The 17,847-nt window shown below is 48.9% G+C and overlaps 2 protein-coding genes across 10 annotated transcripts in view; one reads left to right on the top strand and one right to left on the bottom strand.

The window, feature by feature from the left end:
- The window catches only part of CPD (carboxypeptidase D), a 32,043-nt gene extending 29,264 nt beyond the window's left edge, over positions 1-2,779 (bottom strand). Inside the window, exon 1 of the mRNA XM_061605341.1 lies at positions 1,927-2,779. Within this exon, the coding sequence (XP_061461325.1) occupies positions 1,927-2,678 (752 nt within the window). The 5' untranslated portion in view covers positions 2,679-2,779. The remainder of the gene's footprint in view (positions 1-1,926) is intronic.
- On the top strand, positions 1,916-15,772 carry TMIGD1 (transmembrane and immunoglobulin domain containing 1). 9 transcript variants are annotated; one of them, XM_061605348.1, is made up of 10 exons: positions 1,916-2,737; positions 5,148-6,183; positions 7,078-7,167; positions 8,353-8,588; positions 9,219-9,320; positions 9,574-9,849; positions 10,247-10,525; positions 11,790-11,893; positions 13,772-13,812; positions 14,594-15,772. In XM_061605348.1, the coding sequence occupies exons 5-10, from the start codon at positions 9,242-9,244 to the stop codon at positions 14,595-14,597; spliced, it is 783 nt and encodes a 260-aa protein (XP_061461332.1). In that variant the 5' UTR covers positions 1,916-2,737; positions 5,148-6,183; positions 7,078-7,167; positions 8,353-8,588; positions 9,219-9,241; the 3' UTR covers positions 14,598-15,772. The 9 variants fall into 9 exon arrangements, with proteins under 9 accessions (XP_061461332.1, XP_061461327.1, XP_061461330.1 ...); XM_061605343.1 differs by lacking the exon at positions 5,148-6,183; XM_061605346.1 differs by lacking the exon at positions 5,148-6,183 and having other exon boundaries at positions 7,078-7,158.
- Positions 15,773-17,847: the final 2,075 nt, after the last annotated feature.

Genomic DNA, 17,847 nt, shown 5'->3' on the forward strand with positions numbered 1-17,847 from the left:
CAGGATGCTGGAGGTTTTTTGGAGGAGGGGGGAAGAGGAAAGCCTGGCTAGCTTCAGACCATTATTAGCAATGAAGATGGCAAACAAATTGGGTGCTAATGCACAGGGAGCCAGACCATGAAAATACATTAAAAGCAGCAGTTACTACGCTACCCACAAGCCCAGCAGTTATGACTATAATTTGGTCAACACCATTCTAGATACAGACTGATGGGATATTAGTTTGCAGACTAGTTAGGAAACAGACGTGCAGTGGAACCAGCAAAGATTTCTTTAGCCTGGTCACAGGTGACTGCGTGCATATCTTTACGTTTTCTTCTCAGCTTGGGGCTCCTTCCAAAAGTACTTGATATTTAAGCATTTTGGCTTTTAAAAAACAAGCCAGCAGCAGAAAAGCTCTCTTTTAACAGACTGCTGAGCACCAGCTCGGTCACTGCTTTCTATTAAAGAAAAACAACTGAAACTTTTAACAAGCTTTATACCTGCTTTAGTTTATTTGTTCAGCTTTGTCCCAGTGACATCGTCTTTGCAATGGTAAGCATTTTAAGCACTACCGCCAGAAAAGCGACCACTAAAGACTGCCTTGCTTTGCTGGTTTCAGTTCTTTTAAATCCAAATTATTTTAAGCATGGACAGGGTGACAGCCTAGAATTTGATGTGCATTGCTGCAGGGAGGATCTTCAGACACCTCCACAACTGACATACAAAACCAGATTTTGTCTGACAGAACTGCAGCTACCACATTAGCAACTCCTTACTGGGCTTTTGTTTTCAATCAAGCAGCAGAACATCAAGACCAATACTTGGCTATAAATGAAGTTTTGAAGAGAGGTATTTTGCAGTGACCATCTGCAATATTGCTTATTGCCATGTTTCTGCCACACACAAACTAGAGCTCCTCTCAGCAGCCAAGATGTTCCACTTCCTTGGGCCATCTGACTCTCTGTAAACAGAGGTAGGGAACCCCAGCAAGGCGTTGTTAAACAGAGAAAGATTTTTTTATTTTTGCAAGCCGCTTTGCGATCATGAAGAGCTTTGCACTGAATCCTACAGAAATGATGATCAGCCAACGAGTGGGTGTTAAATCCTGTTGCGTTAGCTGCACATGTGAGTTCTCTGTGGGGAACTGGCACGTGCAGCCAAACTGAGCACAGTTGGCATACAGCCAATGCAGAACTGACCCCCCCCACCAACTGACATCACTCGTCAAGCAATGCCAGATGACTGACAGGTAGGCATAGCTTTGATTAAATGGCTTCACAAGCCTATCTGGAACCCCTGGTGGTCCTGTTGCACGTTTCCCTTTCATCAGAGATGTTAAGGGTGGTGACAAATGAAGCTACATCCAGCATAATACCTACCCCTGCCCACACACCCATCTCCTATCCAACTCTATCCTACAAGCCACCACTTTTCAAGGTCCCGTCACTCACGCCCCCTAAAAACCAAGCCTCCAGTTAGCCATCATGTCTTCTCCAAGCACATCCTCCCAACCTTTCCCCTTGTTCTCACCAAGTAACCTAAAGTCCTGCGTAACAGGAGCAATGGGCCATGGGAACCACCCACTCAGCAGTATAGTCTCTTTAGCAGGATGGGATCCGTCCCGTCCACAAGTGAAAAAGCCCCCCCCCCACCATATGAAGAGATCCCCTCCAACAAGCCCTGCCAACCAACAAACCCTTGGGTTCGCCCACTACACAGAGGCCCCACCCACCCCAGTCAGTTTACAATGAGGCCCCGCCCCAAGCAAAAAAGCCCCGCCTACCAGTAGCGGCGTAAGACCTATCTCTAGCAAGGAAGCCCCGCCCCAACAGAATCTTGAAGCATGCAAGAACCCGCCCTCAAGCAAAGAAGCCCCGCCCACCAGCGGAATCAGCACGAGGCGCCGCCCACCCTGAGAAAGCAGACCCCGCCCCCTCGCCTCACCGGTTGCGCCGCATCCACTCCATGAGGGCGCGCACTTCGGGGACGTCGGCCAGGTCCGGCTGGGCGGCGCCGAACTGGTCCGGGAAGCTGCGGTTGAGGTCTTTGCCCCTGGCGTTCTCGCGCCCGGAGGCGCCCTGATCGCCGTCGCACTGTCCCTCCGCGGCGCGAGCGAAGCCGTCCGGGTTGAGGCTGGGCATGAGATAGAGGTCGGTGCCGTTGAGGAGGCGCCGCGCCCGGGTCTCCCCGCGCAGCCACCCGGAGACCAGCTCTCGGGCCAGACGCACCAGCAGGGCCCTGCCCAGCGTCTCGTCGCCGTGCATGTTGGCCACCAGCTTCACCTGAGGCCGGCCCGGGATGAGAGGCCCGCCCACCGGGTCCCCGGGGCTGCTGCTGCTGCTGCCAGAGGCGTCGGCGGGCTCCGGCAGGCCGGCGCTGAGTCGCAGCACCCACAGCTGCCTCCCTTCGCCCGAGCGGCCGATGGAGAAGAGCCGCGCCAAGCCGTGCGGGGCCTCCTCCTCCGCCAGCCGCCGCAGCGACGCCCCCAGCTCCGCTTCGTCCAGGTAGCGCATCGCCGCCACCACGCCGATGGACGGCTCCGTCGAGGCCGCGGCCTCCGCTTTCTTAATATGCGCCGCTTCCGCCGCCAGCCGCCATGATAACAACAACGACGAGGATAACAACAACGACGAGGATAACAACAACAACGGCAACCGGCCCGGCACGAAGCCGCTTACTCGCCCCCGGCCCGCCATCGCCGCCTCAGGGGTGAGAGGTCGCCGCCGCCACTGAGGGGAGAAAAGCGCTCGCGGAGGTAACTCGACGCCCTATTAGTGGGGAGGGAAAAGAGCAGCGCGCCAATGGGGGAGAGGAAAACGAGCCAATAGGAAAGGGAGAGGCGGGAAGAGGGCCAATGAGAAGAGGCAGAGGGCGAGGTTAGAGGCGAAAGAGGGCGCCGTGTAACCCTTGAAGGGACGGAGAAGAGAAAAAAATAGCTGGGTGACGGGAGGCGGGGCCAGAGGAAGGGGGCGTAGAGAAAGCGTGACGAGAGCCAATGAGAGGACGCAGGGGAGACGACGGAAAATGGAGGGGTGGGGCTGAAAGCGGGAGACGTGGAAATTGTAGAGATGGCGTAAGCGCAATCAGCTGCTCACGTGAAGGGTCTGCCCGCGACTGCAGCGTCACGTCTGGAGGAGAAAACACGGAAGTTTTGTTTATTATTTTTTGTTCACCTGCTATACTTTTTTATTCTGCTTTCTCAGACAAATGTTTCCCAAAGCAATTATATATTAGAAAGTCGTACATAGGTATGCCCTCGCCCCCCAAAAAACTTCTTAAAAGGGTCTATTTTCTTAGAGACCATACGAAAAGCCATGTATCTGGATTAGGTCAAAGGGGGCTCATCTAGTCCAGCCTCCTGGCCTCACAGTGGCCAACTGGATGCCCCAGTGGGAAGCCCGCAAGCAGGAGCTGAGTGCAACAGCAACTCTCCCTACTTGTGATCCCCAGCAACTGGCATTCTGAAGCATCCTGCCTCCGACAGCAGAGGTAGGACATAGTAATCGTGGCTGAAGCCACTAATAGCCATAAAACCCCTGAATTTCTCTAAACCTCTTTTAATAGCTGCCTAAGTGGGTAGCCAGCCATCACTTCATCTTGTGGCAGTGAATTCCATAGCTTAGCTATGCGCAGCCAGCTGGGAGTTGTAGTCCAAGACACCTTCAGGGCACCAGGTTGGCAAAGGCTGCCCCAGAAGATCCTGCAGTACTGAAGAAGACAGACTTTGGACGGGGACTCCACCATCAGCTTGGTAGTTATTCGGTGCCAGCCAGGAGTTTTACAGGTGGGAAGCAAAACACCTGCAAGCAGCCAAACCCTTTCAAGGTTTGTTTGCTGAGGTTTTCTTGAGATTCACTCATGTCAGCTCCCGTTGTGAAATCAAGGAAGTGGAGCTGCCTCAGGAGAAGGCATTGACACGTCAGGAATTCCTCTATAGGGACACTGTTCTCGGATTGGGATGAAAGCCAGCAATGACTCACTCACACCCCAGTGCTTGCCGCCCGGGTGTTTACACATCCCATGACGCAGCCAGCCATGAGGCCTGCTCTGCGCTTCTGCTTCCATAGTTCTCAAACGTACCTTGTAATAGCTGGACCCCCAAAGAGAGGAAGGAGATGGGGAGCCACAACTGAAAAGGCCCTCCGAGGCGGGACCTGGAGAAGGGCCCCTGAAGAAAATCTAAAGGTCTAGGTAGGCTCCTGTCAGGAGAAGCGGCCCAGATGGAATTAAAGACACACGTCCTGTTTTTGGAGGGGATAGTGTGGAAAGGAAAAGCGGTTTTGTACTCCGGTCAAGAGGGATTTTATTGTGGATTTCAATGGTGCACGAGGTAGACTAAGAAGCCACTCTGAAGGAAACTGCAGGCGAGGGGGCTCTTCATCCTGAACACAGCACTTTCTGGGAGGACGATGCCCTCTTTGGTTTGGGTTTTCCTTTGCCTTGTTCTCTTCCAGACTCTTCCGTTCCCCCCCCCCAAAGCCACACTCCTCTTCCTCCTCAAAGAGACCTCGCTCAGTACTTTCAAAAATGACACCTGCTGTGTCTTTGCCAAGTCCTGATCTTGCCCTCTCCCCTTTACACCTGTCTGAAACCCAACCCAATCCAGGTTGAAGGCCAGGAAGTTAGAATGTGAAACGTGAGCTTCTCTCTTCCGCTTCTTGGGCCCCAGATCTCCTTTCTTCTCAGGGGTTGTGGGGCTCTCAGTTATCCACCAGACCGGACTGGTAATGCATAATTGATCCTGTTCTGTGGCTATTTCAACACGTTCTCAAGAAAAGCTCTCAGAAGTAGCACTCCCTTTTCATCACCTGTCCACTTGCTGGCCTTTGTCTCATGCCCTGGAGTTGCAAATGATCACGGGGCAGTTGGCTAATGCCAGTTTCTTGCAGTGGCTGTTGCCAGATACTTCAAAAGAAGGGGCAGAAACCTCCATTGTGCATGCCTAATTTTCTGTCGGAACTGCAAAATAATCGTCCCATGGGAGACCTAAAGGAAATTTTTGGTCTAGCTCTCTACAGCCGTGATCCTTTGTGTCCCTTAGTTTTCCATGAACTGACCCAATTTTCAGTGGTAATAAATCAGGATAGTGGTTTAGGGCAGGAGCGATGAATTGGAAAGGCTCCATTTAAATTTATTTGTTTATTTATTATTTGATTTATATCTAGCACAATGAGGAGGAGAGCCTGGCTGGGAGTCCAGAGCCTGTGAGTTCAAATCCCCGCTCGTGTCTCCTGGGTGTCAAGGGCCAGCTAAAAATCACCCCCGCAGTGAGTGGCTTAGGGGTTACGTGTCTTGCCACCTGTGCAGCTGTGGGCAAGCTGCATAGTCCCAAGGAGCCCAGTTGCCCCCCAGTTGGCAGTTGCAGACAAGGAAGGGGCTGGCTTGTGCAGCTGTGGCAAACTGAGCAGGCCCTAGCCGGCTGGGGAGGACTAGCCTCAGAGGGAGGCAATGGTAAACCCCCTCTGAATACCGCTTACCATGAAATCCCTATTCATAGGGTCGCCATAAGTCACAACCAATTTGAAGGCAGTCCATTCCATCCTGCCCTTCCTCCCAGCAGGAGCCCAAGTTGGCAATTTCAACTCTGATCTAATGGAATATTATTTATTGATTATTTCAACAATTTATATATCACTTAATTACGATGATCTCCAAGCAGAGTACAAGTGACTAAAAAAAACCCCAAACCCTGTAACCTAATCTTACCTTTAGCTCCCACCTTAGTCGTAGAGATTACATCAATAAGCCCTTGAAGCACTTCTTTTAAAAAGTGTTCATAAGTGCTAAGTATGGCCACCATTACCAAAGGGCCCTGGCAGGAGTCTGAGGCTCTTGGTTCCCCTAAACCAGGCTGCTTTTATCCCAGAGTTTGGAAATCCAAGGGTTAACAATACACCAGAGCAGGAAAAGAGCAATCCTAAATGTTGTGCTCCTGCTCCCCCTAGTGGCAATTCCATTCTACAGCACAGAGAACCATGGAACTGGAACTTAATAATTGATGGTGTGTTTAGCCAAGTTAGGCACAGAAAGCCACGTCCCTTCCAGTGCTGACAGCACCTAGGAGCAACTGAGAAGTGGTGGGTGGGTGGCTCCATTGTTGACCTTCTCTGGGAGACTTCCTTCTGCAGCACCTGCAGACCTTGGCTCTCTAGACCTTGGCTGTGTGCAGCGCAGCCGAGTACTACACTGGCTAGATCTAAGGTAGGATTTTTTGTAGACTTTTGTTCATTTCATTTTGGATAAACTTAGTAAATTAGCCCTTCTCGGATCAGATCTGAGGAATAACAAAGATCCTGTAGCTTTGTCTTGGTTTCATTAGAGTCCTCTGAATGTTACTCCCTTTAATGGCACATCTGCGTGCATCAATGTGAGGCGTCCTTCCCTGGCTCTCCCTGTCAGGTTCCTACCTGCTCATGGTTACTGCCTGTCTCTAGGCACCACCAGGGACTCCACCAGTCCGGACCGCTCTCTCTTATGATTTCTCTCCCCGCTCTAGCACAGATCTCAACAGATCCCCCTGCTAGGCAACCACCAGTAACGTCCCAATACTAGTATTCCCAGAGACTCTGAATACTGGTATTGTTATTCTCTTCACCGCTGCCACCATTTCTTACAGTTGCCCTTCAGCCTTGGTCATTACCTTACCCTCCCTTCTGGTCTGTGAAACCCCAGCCAAGGATCAGGCCTTTGGTAAACCAAATTAAGTATTTATTACAGATAACAAAGCTAACAAGATTAACAAGATTTCTTCTTAAGGCACATAAGCATATGGTTTTACTCAATACTAATCCGAACTCCACCCCCCTCCTGGTAAACAACTCTCTAAACCCCACTGAGCAATCCACTCTTTCTCTTCTCCCCCCTATTCCACAATTCACCACCTCACATTCACCCAGATTTACCTGTCATCCTTTCATTTATACTGTCAGCCATTTTAAACATTCAGCCAATCATCAAGCATTCTATTGCCCATTCACTCCCCCTCCTCTTTCACTACTTACCATGTATACTCTAAACAACCAGCACTTACCATATATACACTAATATATAGGAACATCACAATCAACTTTGCCATGTTTGCTTCTCATATCCCAGCCCAGGCTCAAGAGGATTTAGTGAACCTATCTCCCATCAAAAGCAGAGGTAGAGGAGGCAGGAACAGGAACTACACCTCATGTGGGTAAAGTATGTCACATGTATAAAAAAGAAGGCAACATTTTATGATAGTGGCTGTCAGCATTTGCATTCAATTCCTGGAAAATAATGCTATCTGTTTCCCTGAGCATGAATTAAAATGGCGTGTTATTTAATACATTTCTTTATTTCCCTGTTCTATGGACCAATGGCAAATAGTTTCTTCTCCTTCTTGTGGTGGTGGCAGCATGATGAGGCGTTGTTTCATACTGGATTGGACCTTATTGAACTTTGTGGCTTAGAGTAGTAATTAAATTCTGATTCAGCAGCACAAAGAAATGGAGAGATTGCCATGGGTAACTGGCAGAAGGTGTAAGATCCGAGGTTCAGCCAGCCTTGGCTCTTCTCAAATAAGGCTTTTTAAGACATCCCTTTTATTTAAGGCATTTTTATAAGGCTTTTCAGGCAGACGTCACAAAGGGGTATACATAAGATTATTACAACAACAATTATTGATTAGCCAGAATACAGTTTCATCTCCTAAATTTTCACAACAGAATATTAGCTTTGTCACCGTCCAGCCTGGTCTCCATAGCTTAAATGCCCCAAAGAGAGTTGCTGCTTTACATACACTTGTTAGAGAATTTGATACTGAGCTGACTGAGATTCGGTTACTGTCTAAAGTAAAGTTAAAGCCATTTGTGTACAGGAGAGCTTCTTTAGCTGATATGCGAACTATCTGTTTTTCAAGATTCTCCAGGCCGTATCCATGCTTTAACACAGACCATCAGAAAGCTAATTACTTAGAGGTAATTACTTTAGCTCCACGCAGAATCACTTTTACTGAGTTAAGGTTTAATGTCATGCCTTCTGCCTTTCTCGATGGTCATTATAAAAAACCTCCCTTAGAACACCAGTTTTGTGTGTTTTGTAAAACAGCTATAGAGGATGTCATTCATTATGTTACCCAGTGTCCTTTATATAAAGATCATCGTGAGAAATATCTGTCTGAATTCAGTCGTAGGAAAAATTTTGTTTCACCGAGTGAGTTTGTGGGGGTTTTTTGTTATCAGACAAAGAAATATATATCTCACTGCGTGTTTCCTTATTTGCCCTGGCAGCTAGGAATTTAAGAGCTAAATTTGTGTTTCAGCTTTGAATGATCTATGTTTGTAATGGCATATTGCTAAACAAATAAAACGATCATGGATTATGGATGAATTTTTTTTTTTTAAGTTACAACAAAATGGAAAAGATGACTTGTTTGCTTAAGAAGAAGCTGTTGCTGCTGCTGCTTACTCCCCCTCAGGAGAGGCAAGATGGTTCTGTGGATGCCCCAGTGGTGACAGCTGTGAGAAGGAGGGAGAGGCCACTATGGTTCTCCTCTCTTCTCAGGGCAAAATAGCCCAGTGCTGTTCAAGAATAAGGACCTTCTGCCTGCAAGAAGACTGTGCACTGCCCTCAGGGTCAAAGTAAGTGCTGGCTGACCCATTACCATGCCCTTGCTGCCTGTTACTCATTGTCTCAGCCATACCCATAAATCAAGGAAAGGCTTTTGGCCAGCTTCTTTTCAGGAGAGAGAGAAGCGCCCAGTGTTTACCCAGGCAGGCCTTGAAGAGAGTGAGACCTTGAACTCCACTCATCTGAATCACTCCTCTCTGCACTGCAATAAAGACATATAACCAGGGGTGCCTATAAAAATCAGGGAGGTCATGGTTTGCTCTCCATTTGAAAGACAAGCACCCGCATGGTGGCCTTTCCCAAAGTAAGTGCTGGTGTTTGGTAGCCTTGGGAGAAGAGGGAGATGGGGTAACAAAGATCACACTCCCAAGGGGCTGTTTCGCACAGCTTCTGCTCTGGGAGAAAATCCATCTGCCAGCCACTCCCTGAAATGACTACCAGGGCTACAGAAGTCTTCTCTTTGTGTGGTCGTACATTTGTGGGCCCTGGGACTGTGTAGGTGGATATGTATGTGGGTGCCTGGGTGGTGCTGATTGGGGAGGGGTGGGCTTCGATGACTTTTGGGAGCTGCTCTAACTTTATGGGGGCAAAACCTGCTGCAGAACCCTCCGTGGCACCCTCCTGCCTCCTTTCTGCCACAGGTCCTGGCCAGGGTGCATCGCAGATGGCCTCGAAGGGGACTGCAGGCGTCCTTTGGAGAACACCTCTGTTCCTCTTGGCACTTTTGCCTTGCACTGTCACAGGTAGGCGGCATGGCACCTTGAGCTTCCCAACAGAGATCCTGCGCCTGGATTGCCTAAAAGAGGGGGTGAGGGTAGTCACTTATCCCCTGTTCTTATTCATTCCACCAAAGTCTGTTGATTTTTTGGAACTTGCTATAAATGCTATTTTTCAGGGCTTTGTCTTTTTTTCCCTTTAAGTTGTTTCATGGGACTAACATAGCCCAAAATAATGTCTTTGTACTGAACCTCCCGGTCATCCCTTTTCCTTTTCCAGGCATACAGCTGGCTATTAATGCCAACACAACTGGTTATCAACTGCCAACGAGGCCTGGCCTACAGGAGTCCCTCTGGTGCACAGTCCAGAATCACAGCCAGGGAGAGGAACTCCTCTGGTTCCGGGGAGACGGGCAAGTCGACTTGAAAGATGGAAACAAAGTGAACGCCAGCAACATCTGCATCTCCATCACCACAGACGACAACGGCGTTTCCTTTACCTGCAAGTTGGCCCGAGATGGATCTGTCAAGATCTCTGTGGTACTGGAGGTCCTGTGTGAGTGTCTGACTTCTGAGGAAGGCTCAATGGCAGCACCCTGTGCCTGTGGCCTAGGTTTTCAGTTTATGAATTGAGGGGGGAATAGAAAACTTGGAATCTAAAGATGAATTCATTTTTATATTTGATTTTTTGTTTGCCCAGAAATTCAATGTTAAATCTTTTCTTTATGGGGCTGGTTTCTCTTTTTCTTCATGGTCTCTGTGCAGTCACAGAAGCAACCTTGTTCTTAATTGCTTCTGTTTTGTATTCCGTTGTTTGGGACCAGTGCTAGCTAAGGAACACGATGGTTTTAGGAGCTTCCCTTCCCCTCTCCCCTCTGTACGTTCACTCCAAGGAGGCAGGTCAGATCAAGACATTGAGGTACTGAGTGTGATCTTTTGCTGTTGCTCCACAGTCTCACCAGTCCTAAGTGGAGAAGACCCTCCCTCAGCCGAGGAAGCGAGCGACGTGACACTCAATTGCCACACAAAGGCCAATCCTCCTGCTCAGATGGTTTGGTATAAAGACAACCGCACACTGGCCCTGGAGAAATCCCGGTACCAGGTTTACCAGACCAGTGACCTCTTTCAGCTGGCGATTAGCCGAGCCCAGACATCTGACGGCGGGGTGTACACCTGCCTGGCTGTATCCGACTGGGGAACAGAGAGGAGGGATTTCCATCTGGTCGTCAAAGGTAACCATGCAGTGAGGAAACCAGCCAAGAGCTGCTGGCCATTTGGGGTCTGCAGCCTGACTGGCTTACATTTTCTTGCCAGATGTTTGCCATTATGTCCCAGTCATCCCTTCCTACCTGCGCTGGTTGCAGGCTGGCATTACCTTGTGCAGGTTCATCTTCAAAACTCAGAATATGAAGTCCGGGAGTACCCAAGGGTCAGATTTCACTCTGGTTAACACTGTGAAGGCAGGACCAGCCCTCTATAAAGCCTTCAGGACCTCCCCCCCCTTCATCCACAATTCAGCATTTGCAGCTGGGGGCCCATGGAATCAAGGCCCTGGTAGTAATGAATAAGCCACTTTTTTGACTAGGCATGTAGCGCATCATGGTCTGCACCAGGGGTGGGGATCCTCAGGCCATCCTCAGGCCACACCCCTCACCAGCTCTGCTGAGGCCTACATCAAGTGTTTGTGCTTGGCAGCAGTGTGCCCTTGGATGCTTGCCTTCACACGAAGGGTGAAGAGGGTGAGTGTGTAAACCGCTGGTCTTTTGCACAGCTGGAATGTAGCCTACTACAGGAAGGTAAAAGTCACCTCCAATTGTTTTGTGCTCCTTGCCTCTGGCCCCGCCCACCATGGGATGCAGCTCCCAAAAAGGGACACATCCCTCAGGCTGGAAAAGGTTCCCCACCTCAGGGCTGAATTCTTTGGATGAGAGACTGGAGGGTTAATGCCTACCTAGTTTGGGCCTTTAGATTCCCTCCCCACTGCCAAGCTCTTTACAGAACTAAAGGCATTGCCCAGCATCACCCCAGCATTTTTAGAATCTGGTTTGTGTTCAAGTCCCTCTTGCATTACAATCTGAGATCTGGGAGTGACTTGTGAAAATTTGGCAAAATCGTGACCATGGTGTCTACTCTGCCCCAGGAGTGGTTTTCACAGGGAGATCCAAAGGACTTCTTTACTGCACTCTTGTCCCATTTATGGCTCTAGGGCAGCCTAGAACACTCTTGGCATTTCATAATCATCAACTTTGCAGCCTCCTGTGTTTTGGAGGGACTGTAGATTAGGAGTAAAGCATCTCTGGTTAAGCAAAAAAGAGGCATCTGTGGGCAGGGGCTGGGAAGGACTTCTACCTGCCAGAGACCCTAGAGAGATGCTGCCAGTCAGAGTAGACAGTTCTGGGCTAAGGTGGACCAATAGTCTGACCTAGTATAAGGCTGCTTCCGATGCCCATGTCCAACACCCAACTGAGATGGAGCTTCCATTTGTTCTCCCAACAGATAGGAAGCTCCCTTTTCCTACTGAGGCTGTCATTGCTGCAGCTGTGGTCGTCTTCCTCACTATCCTTTTTGCTATTGTGGCTCGATGGAAGAGGATTGCAAAGGTAAGAATTGCCCCCAGAATATAGGGACACCAGAAGAGCCCAGCTGCAGCTGGATCAGGCCACCCACCCAGATGCCCCAAAGGGAAGCCCCCAAGGAGGACCTGAAGGCAAGCACCAATTCTCCCCGCTTGTGATTTCAGTGGCTGGAATTCAGAAGCATACTGTCTCTGGCACAGCCATCGTGGCTGAGAGCCTTTTCCTCCATGAATTTGCCTAATCCTTCAGTACTTCATCCAGAGATAAAGATGGGAAAAGTAGGAGTAAATGGGTGGAAAATGTGTGTTGGTGTTTTTTTTAATCAGCGGTAGCATTAGAAAAGACAATAATGCTGGGAAGAGCTTTGTGCATACCATGGACTGCGAAAAAGACAAATAATTGGGTGTTAGAACAAATTAAACCAGAACTGTCACTAGAAGCTAAAATGCTGAAACTGAGGTTATCATACTTTGGAAACATAATGAGAAGACATGATTCACTAGAAAAGACAATAATGCTGGGAAAAACAGAAGGGAGCAGAAAAAGAGGAAGGCCAAACAAGAAGTAAGTTGATTCCATAAAGGAAGTCCCAGACCTGAACTTACAAGATCTGAACAGGGTGGTTCACGACAGATGCTCTTGGAGGTCGCTGATTCATAGGGTCACCATAGTTGACTTGGAGGCACATAACAACAACAAAGCTCTGGAAAGCTGCCACCCTGGGCTCCTGCTGGGAGGAAGGGCGGGATATAAATCGAAGCATAAAATAAATAATAAAGTGAAGGCGAACTGGATAGCACGTCCACCAAAGGCAGCCTGCACCCTGGCGCATGCTGTATTTTGGGGTGTGGAAGTTTTCAGGAGCGTGGGCTTGCCACCTTTCTCACATGGAGGAATTTAGTGGGTGGAGCTACATGAGGAAACTTAATTTCTGTGTGGCCGGCTGCTTTTAAAGGCTGTTGTCTGGCATCTGCTAGTGAAAGGCAAATTTCCAAACCTTGTTCAGTGCACCTGGATTTAATCCAGGTGTGCAGCTGCTGTAGCCCTTTGGGACATTTTGGAAGCTATAAAGAGGTACCTGAGCATGTCCTTCCTTAGACGGGAGAACAGCCAGCAGGAGGTGCCGTTCTCTCAGTGAGCTCCTTGCTGCCCCACCCAGTGGCAGTGTCATGATTCAAATTCGAACATCGCCCACCCACAGCCCTCTTCCCTCAAACCAAAGGTGTCGCCTTCTGACTTAATTTGCCGACTTGATTTGCTTAATTACGTGCCTAGCCTTTCTGTCCAAATACAGCACTAGATCAGGCATTATTACTCAGGGGTTGTAGCCAAATGTTTGTCCTACTAAGGGTAGACCCATTGAAATGAATGGGCATGATTGACTTAGGCCTATTAATTTCAGTGGGTCTGCTCTGAGGAGGACCTCGTGGGATGCAACCCTCAGTTTTTGCACTGCTGCCTGCTTGGGGGAAGATGTGAGAACAGCAAGATTAGGGGAAGATGCTTCCAGTTACTCCGAGAAGGGACAAAGACTGAGTGTTAGGAGGGATGCCAAGCTACTCATGTATGCATTCTTAAGATTTCAACTTGCTACCTCCTCCTAGCTCATGGTGGCTAACCTGCAGCCCTCCAGATGCTGCTGGATTCCAACTCCCACAATCCCCGACTCCTCCTGGCTACACTGGCTGCTGGGAGTCCCAAAAATATCAGGAAGGCCACCAGACTAGCCATCGCTGCCCTAGCTAAACCACAGGCCAGCTCCCATCCTCCTGAATGTTTGAACTTGGAAGAAGTCTACTGAAATCAGTGCTGGCAGACAGACATTTATCGGTAGAAGACAAGGATGCCAAGTTAATGCCACGCTTATGCCTTTCTCTTCCCCCCACCCTCTTTTTTTTAAAGTGCTTTGGGAAAGCGAGTGAGGCGCCAAGCAACACCTCACTGTAAGTATTTTTTGTCATCAGTCCTCATTCAGAAGGTTCATTGACAATGCTGGTCCTGCAAATGTTTACTCAGGGCAGGGTTGACTGGAGACATTTTGCAGCCCAAAGTAGAAAACTGGATGGCATCTCATCCTCTACTGATGTGTGGGAGACTGTCTGCTCACCATCTTAAGCTATACTTCAGTGGCTCTGCAAGCCACTTGCCTCCCTTCCTCTCACGGGGAAGGCAACCAGAACCTCCACACACGCACACACAGACACACCAGCAGTGAGAGAGCCCTCCGAACCTGCCACCCACCCAAAAGAGGCCTTGTTTGGAGCTGCCATCCTTTTGATGGCAGGTGATGGAAGCTGCCCTTTAAAAGAACCCCAAAAGTGCTCCAGAACAGGATCTGGCAACTGGGGCTGTTGACATGTTGCTGCTGCTTCCTAGTCTCTGTGAGCCCAAAGTAGGACTTGCGGGCCTGCTCAGAGCACTCAACTACAGGTGCAGGGAAGCATTCTCAAGGGATGCTTTTTTTTGTAAGTAGGATTGTGCATACCAGCATCATGTGATGTGAGCACAACTAAAAACTAGTCACTGGCCCCACAGCCACAATGACGCTGCTAGCCATTTTTGTGCCCATGTTCCCTTTCTCAGCGCAAAGTTGTGGCTCTGATCTCAGCCAAATGCAACACTTCTTTTATTTATTACATTTATATCTAACTTTCTAGGCAAGATTGCGTGTTTTGGTTTTTCACATTGCTGCTCAGATGTGTTACCTGTTTTCTTTCCCTGCAGGTGAAGGGATGCCTACACTGAAGCGACCAATTCTTGCCCGTCACCGCAGATCAGAAGACCCTTCCTGTTTCCAAGGGGAGCCCTTGTGTGGCTGTGGTTTAAATGCTTTGATTACTTTAAAAGTCCCCCACTTCCCACCATCAAACAGTTACTCCTGTGTGTTATATCTTTGCTTTACAATTGGGGAAATTCAAAGTGATTTTACAAGGTCAAGGATTAAGGGTTGTTCCTCAAATACCCAAGCTGTAAATTAGGGGTGAGGAACCGGTGCTCCTCTAGACGTTGCTGTACTCCAACGGGCCATCCCAAGTGTCAAGGCTGATGGGAGTTGGAGTCTGACAACTTCTGGAGGGCAGCCACAGGCTGTCAGCCCCTGGCATACGTATACAGCAAGAGCAAATTTCAGTACAAATGCCTGTCTGAAGAATGACTGCAGATGTGTCTTCCCCCACTCACTCCAGGCATATGGAATCTCCATTTTGAGTCAGGCCCTAGATCATTTGGTCTAGGCCCCAAATCAAACGAATGGAGGCCTTGTAATAGGGTTTGCTAATTGCTTAACTGATTAATATACACCACAAATACAGCATATATTATTTATCTTGTTCTCCACCTTCTCGGGAAGCTTCCGATGAAATCAGAGCAGGAGATCATCATTCCAGCAGCATTGAACATTCACCCTACCTGCGCCTGCTGGGGGTGGGAAGCGTTTCTCCCATGTGCTTGTTTCCATAGAGCATCTTTGTACAGGGATGGAGAGGTGGATAAATGTCTCTTACTCATGCGTGTCTCTTTCTTCTGCCAGTGGGTCATCCTTCTGTTTTGTGATGGGGGTGTTACAAAAGGGCAAGACCTTAGGTGTTGGCCTGCCTGTTATGGCCCCCAATTCCCAGGTTTGCCGATCAGGAATTAGAGACGAGACCTGTTAAATTGCAAGAGCTTGCCTTTATTCCTTTGCAAAGGGAGAGATCACCATAAAGTGGGCTCTCTCTCTTTAAAACAGACAACCAACACAGATTGTCACAGGGGGGTTGCATTTTTATGCAGTGAAGTGGTTTTAGTGAAAAAGGCAGTCACATTGATTAAGATTGGTCTGCCCCCTCCCCAAGTGTTCAAGGCCCAAGGAACTGTTTCATGAAAGCAGCTTTGGTGCCCTCCAGATAGTTTTAGACTACAATTCCCATCAAGCCCCAGGCAGCACAACTACAGGTGGAAGTTGTAGTCCAGGTTGGCAAAGGCTGCGCTATGGCTATTCAAAGAAATCCTGCAGCCTCAGGACCCTGTCACCCATTCTGTTTTCCCCTGCACAAAAAGTAATGGTCACATCAGAAGAAAATTGCCCATTTTCTTAACATGGTTCTGGCAAAAGCAAAACAACCCCCCGCCCCTCTTTGGCTACCTGATCCAGAACCAGGGACTGATTTTCTGACTCACGCACACCTGGCCAATAAATGTGATGATTCATTGTACTGATACAAGGTACGTTTGCAGCACTGGAGAGAGGAATGAGTGGCACAGTCTTCAGCAGGCATGCAAAATACCCTCAGCATGTAGCATCCAAGACATGAACTGGCAACGCCATGGGGTGGGGGAAACAATCTGTTAAACAGATTTTGGAACACAGAATGCAAGTGAGACCTGCAATAAAATGTTACAGTGCATCTGTTTCCCACCCTTGCAATCCTGTGCACGCTCAGCTGGAGATAAGTCTTGATTACTGCAGAGTACATGTGCACAGGACTGAGCGGTAGGTACCTTTTCCCTGTCATGAGCAATGGAAAGAAGTTGCCCCCATTTTGAATGCATCAGGCTGCTCTTAAAGCACGGGATGAGCCAAAACAGTGAGGGGGGAGGTTGGCAGCATTTCAGCCTCGGCTCTTTTTCAGGGTTGCTACAGTCTTGTTGCCCCAAATTTGGGCCACCTGACACCAACCAGAGGCATGTGTATAACTAGTAGGCGTAGGTACCTCATGAACAAAGAGTGACTCCATGCTGGGCTATTAGGTGGAGAAGTCCTACAAGAGGCACCAGGAGGTCTGGGTGCCAGGGCTGACAAGAATTCTGCTTGGCTGCTGCCAGCTCTAGCAAAGGCTCTGCTCAAAACTACATAAGCTCCAATCAGGACAAGAAACGTTTCCTGGGAAAAACAAAAACAAGCTTAGCCTGTTGAGCCAGTGCTGCTGCTAGCCCAACTGCTTGGTCATCTCTGTCCTTTGATTTGCGTGTGTGTGCACGCCTGCCTACACACCGCTTCTTTTTGAAGAAGTTCCTTGGAGGCCTTGCAGCACCCTTCCCTGCCTTCCTTCCTCCTGTCCCATCAGTCATAAACAAACTGAGTCAGGAAGAGAGAATAAAATCCTCAGTGAATCATAAAGGGTGGAACAAAGCAGATATTCATAAATGATCTGAAGTCAGAGGAAAGCAGTGAGGTAGCCAAGGTTGGAGATGATCTGTGTGCGTGGAGGTGGAGAATGGTTGGTGTGGATCTCAAGGATCCCACTAATGCCACCAAACACCCCCCCAAACCACTAGTTGTAAAAAAAACAGCCTGGGAAAGTGGGTCAAACTGGTGGCGATACAAGCTTAGCATGGCAGATTGCCTTTTGCTAGGACAGCCCTGAATGGCAGCCTTTCCATAACTCAAAGAAACAGCCAGTGTATCCTGGAAAAGGGGCTTCCCTTTCCCCAGACGCCCCTCCCTGAGGGGAATGATGCCATCAGGATGCTTTTGAAGAAGTTGCAGGGTTTTAGACTGAGTTCGGACTGAGACCCGCGGAGTCGTACAGAGGGATCTCTGGAAGAGAGCTAGGATGGCGTAGTGGCTAGAGTGTCATGCTAGGGTCTGGGAGACCTAGGTTCAAATCCCCCATTCAGCCATGAAGCTCACTGAGGTGACTTTGGGCCAGTCAACGTCTCTCAGCCTAACCTACCTCACAGAGTTGTTATGAGGTTAAAATGGAGGCAGGAGAATCATGCACTTGGAGGTAAAGTAGGATGTAAATGTAATGATAAAAATTCTCTGTCACTGGCAGACCCCGTAGATTACAGTCGAATAATACTGGAGAGCTTCCAGTTATGCTCCACCTGTATATATGGGTGAATAAACCGTATCTCTTAAAAGTGACAAGAGCCTCCAGTGACCAAAGGAAAAAGCCACAGTATATATAGGAATACTTGACCCTTGGAGATCAAGCATAACATCATCTACATGAAACCACTAGGGGAGATTGCCCAGAATGGACTTGCTCCTCTCT

The sequence above is a fragment of the Rhineura floridana genome, chromosome 21 (assembly GCF_030035675.1).
Source record: "Rhineura floridana isolate rRhiFlo1 chromosome 21, rRhiFlo1.hap2, whole genome shotgun sequence".
NCBI lineage: Eukaryota > Metazoa > Chordata > Lepidosauria > Squamata > Rhineuridae > Rhineura > Rhineura floridana.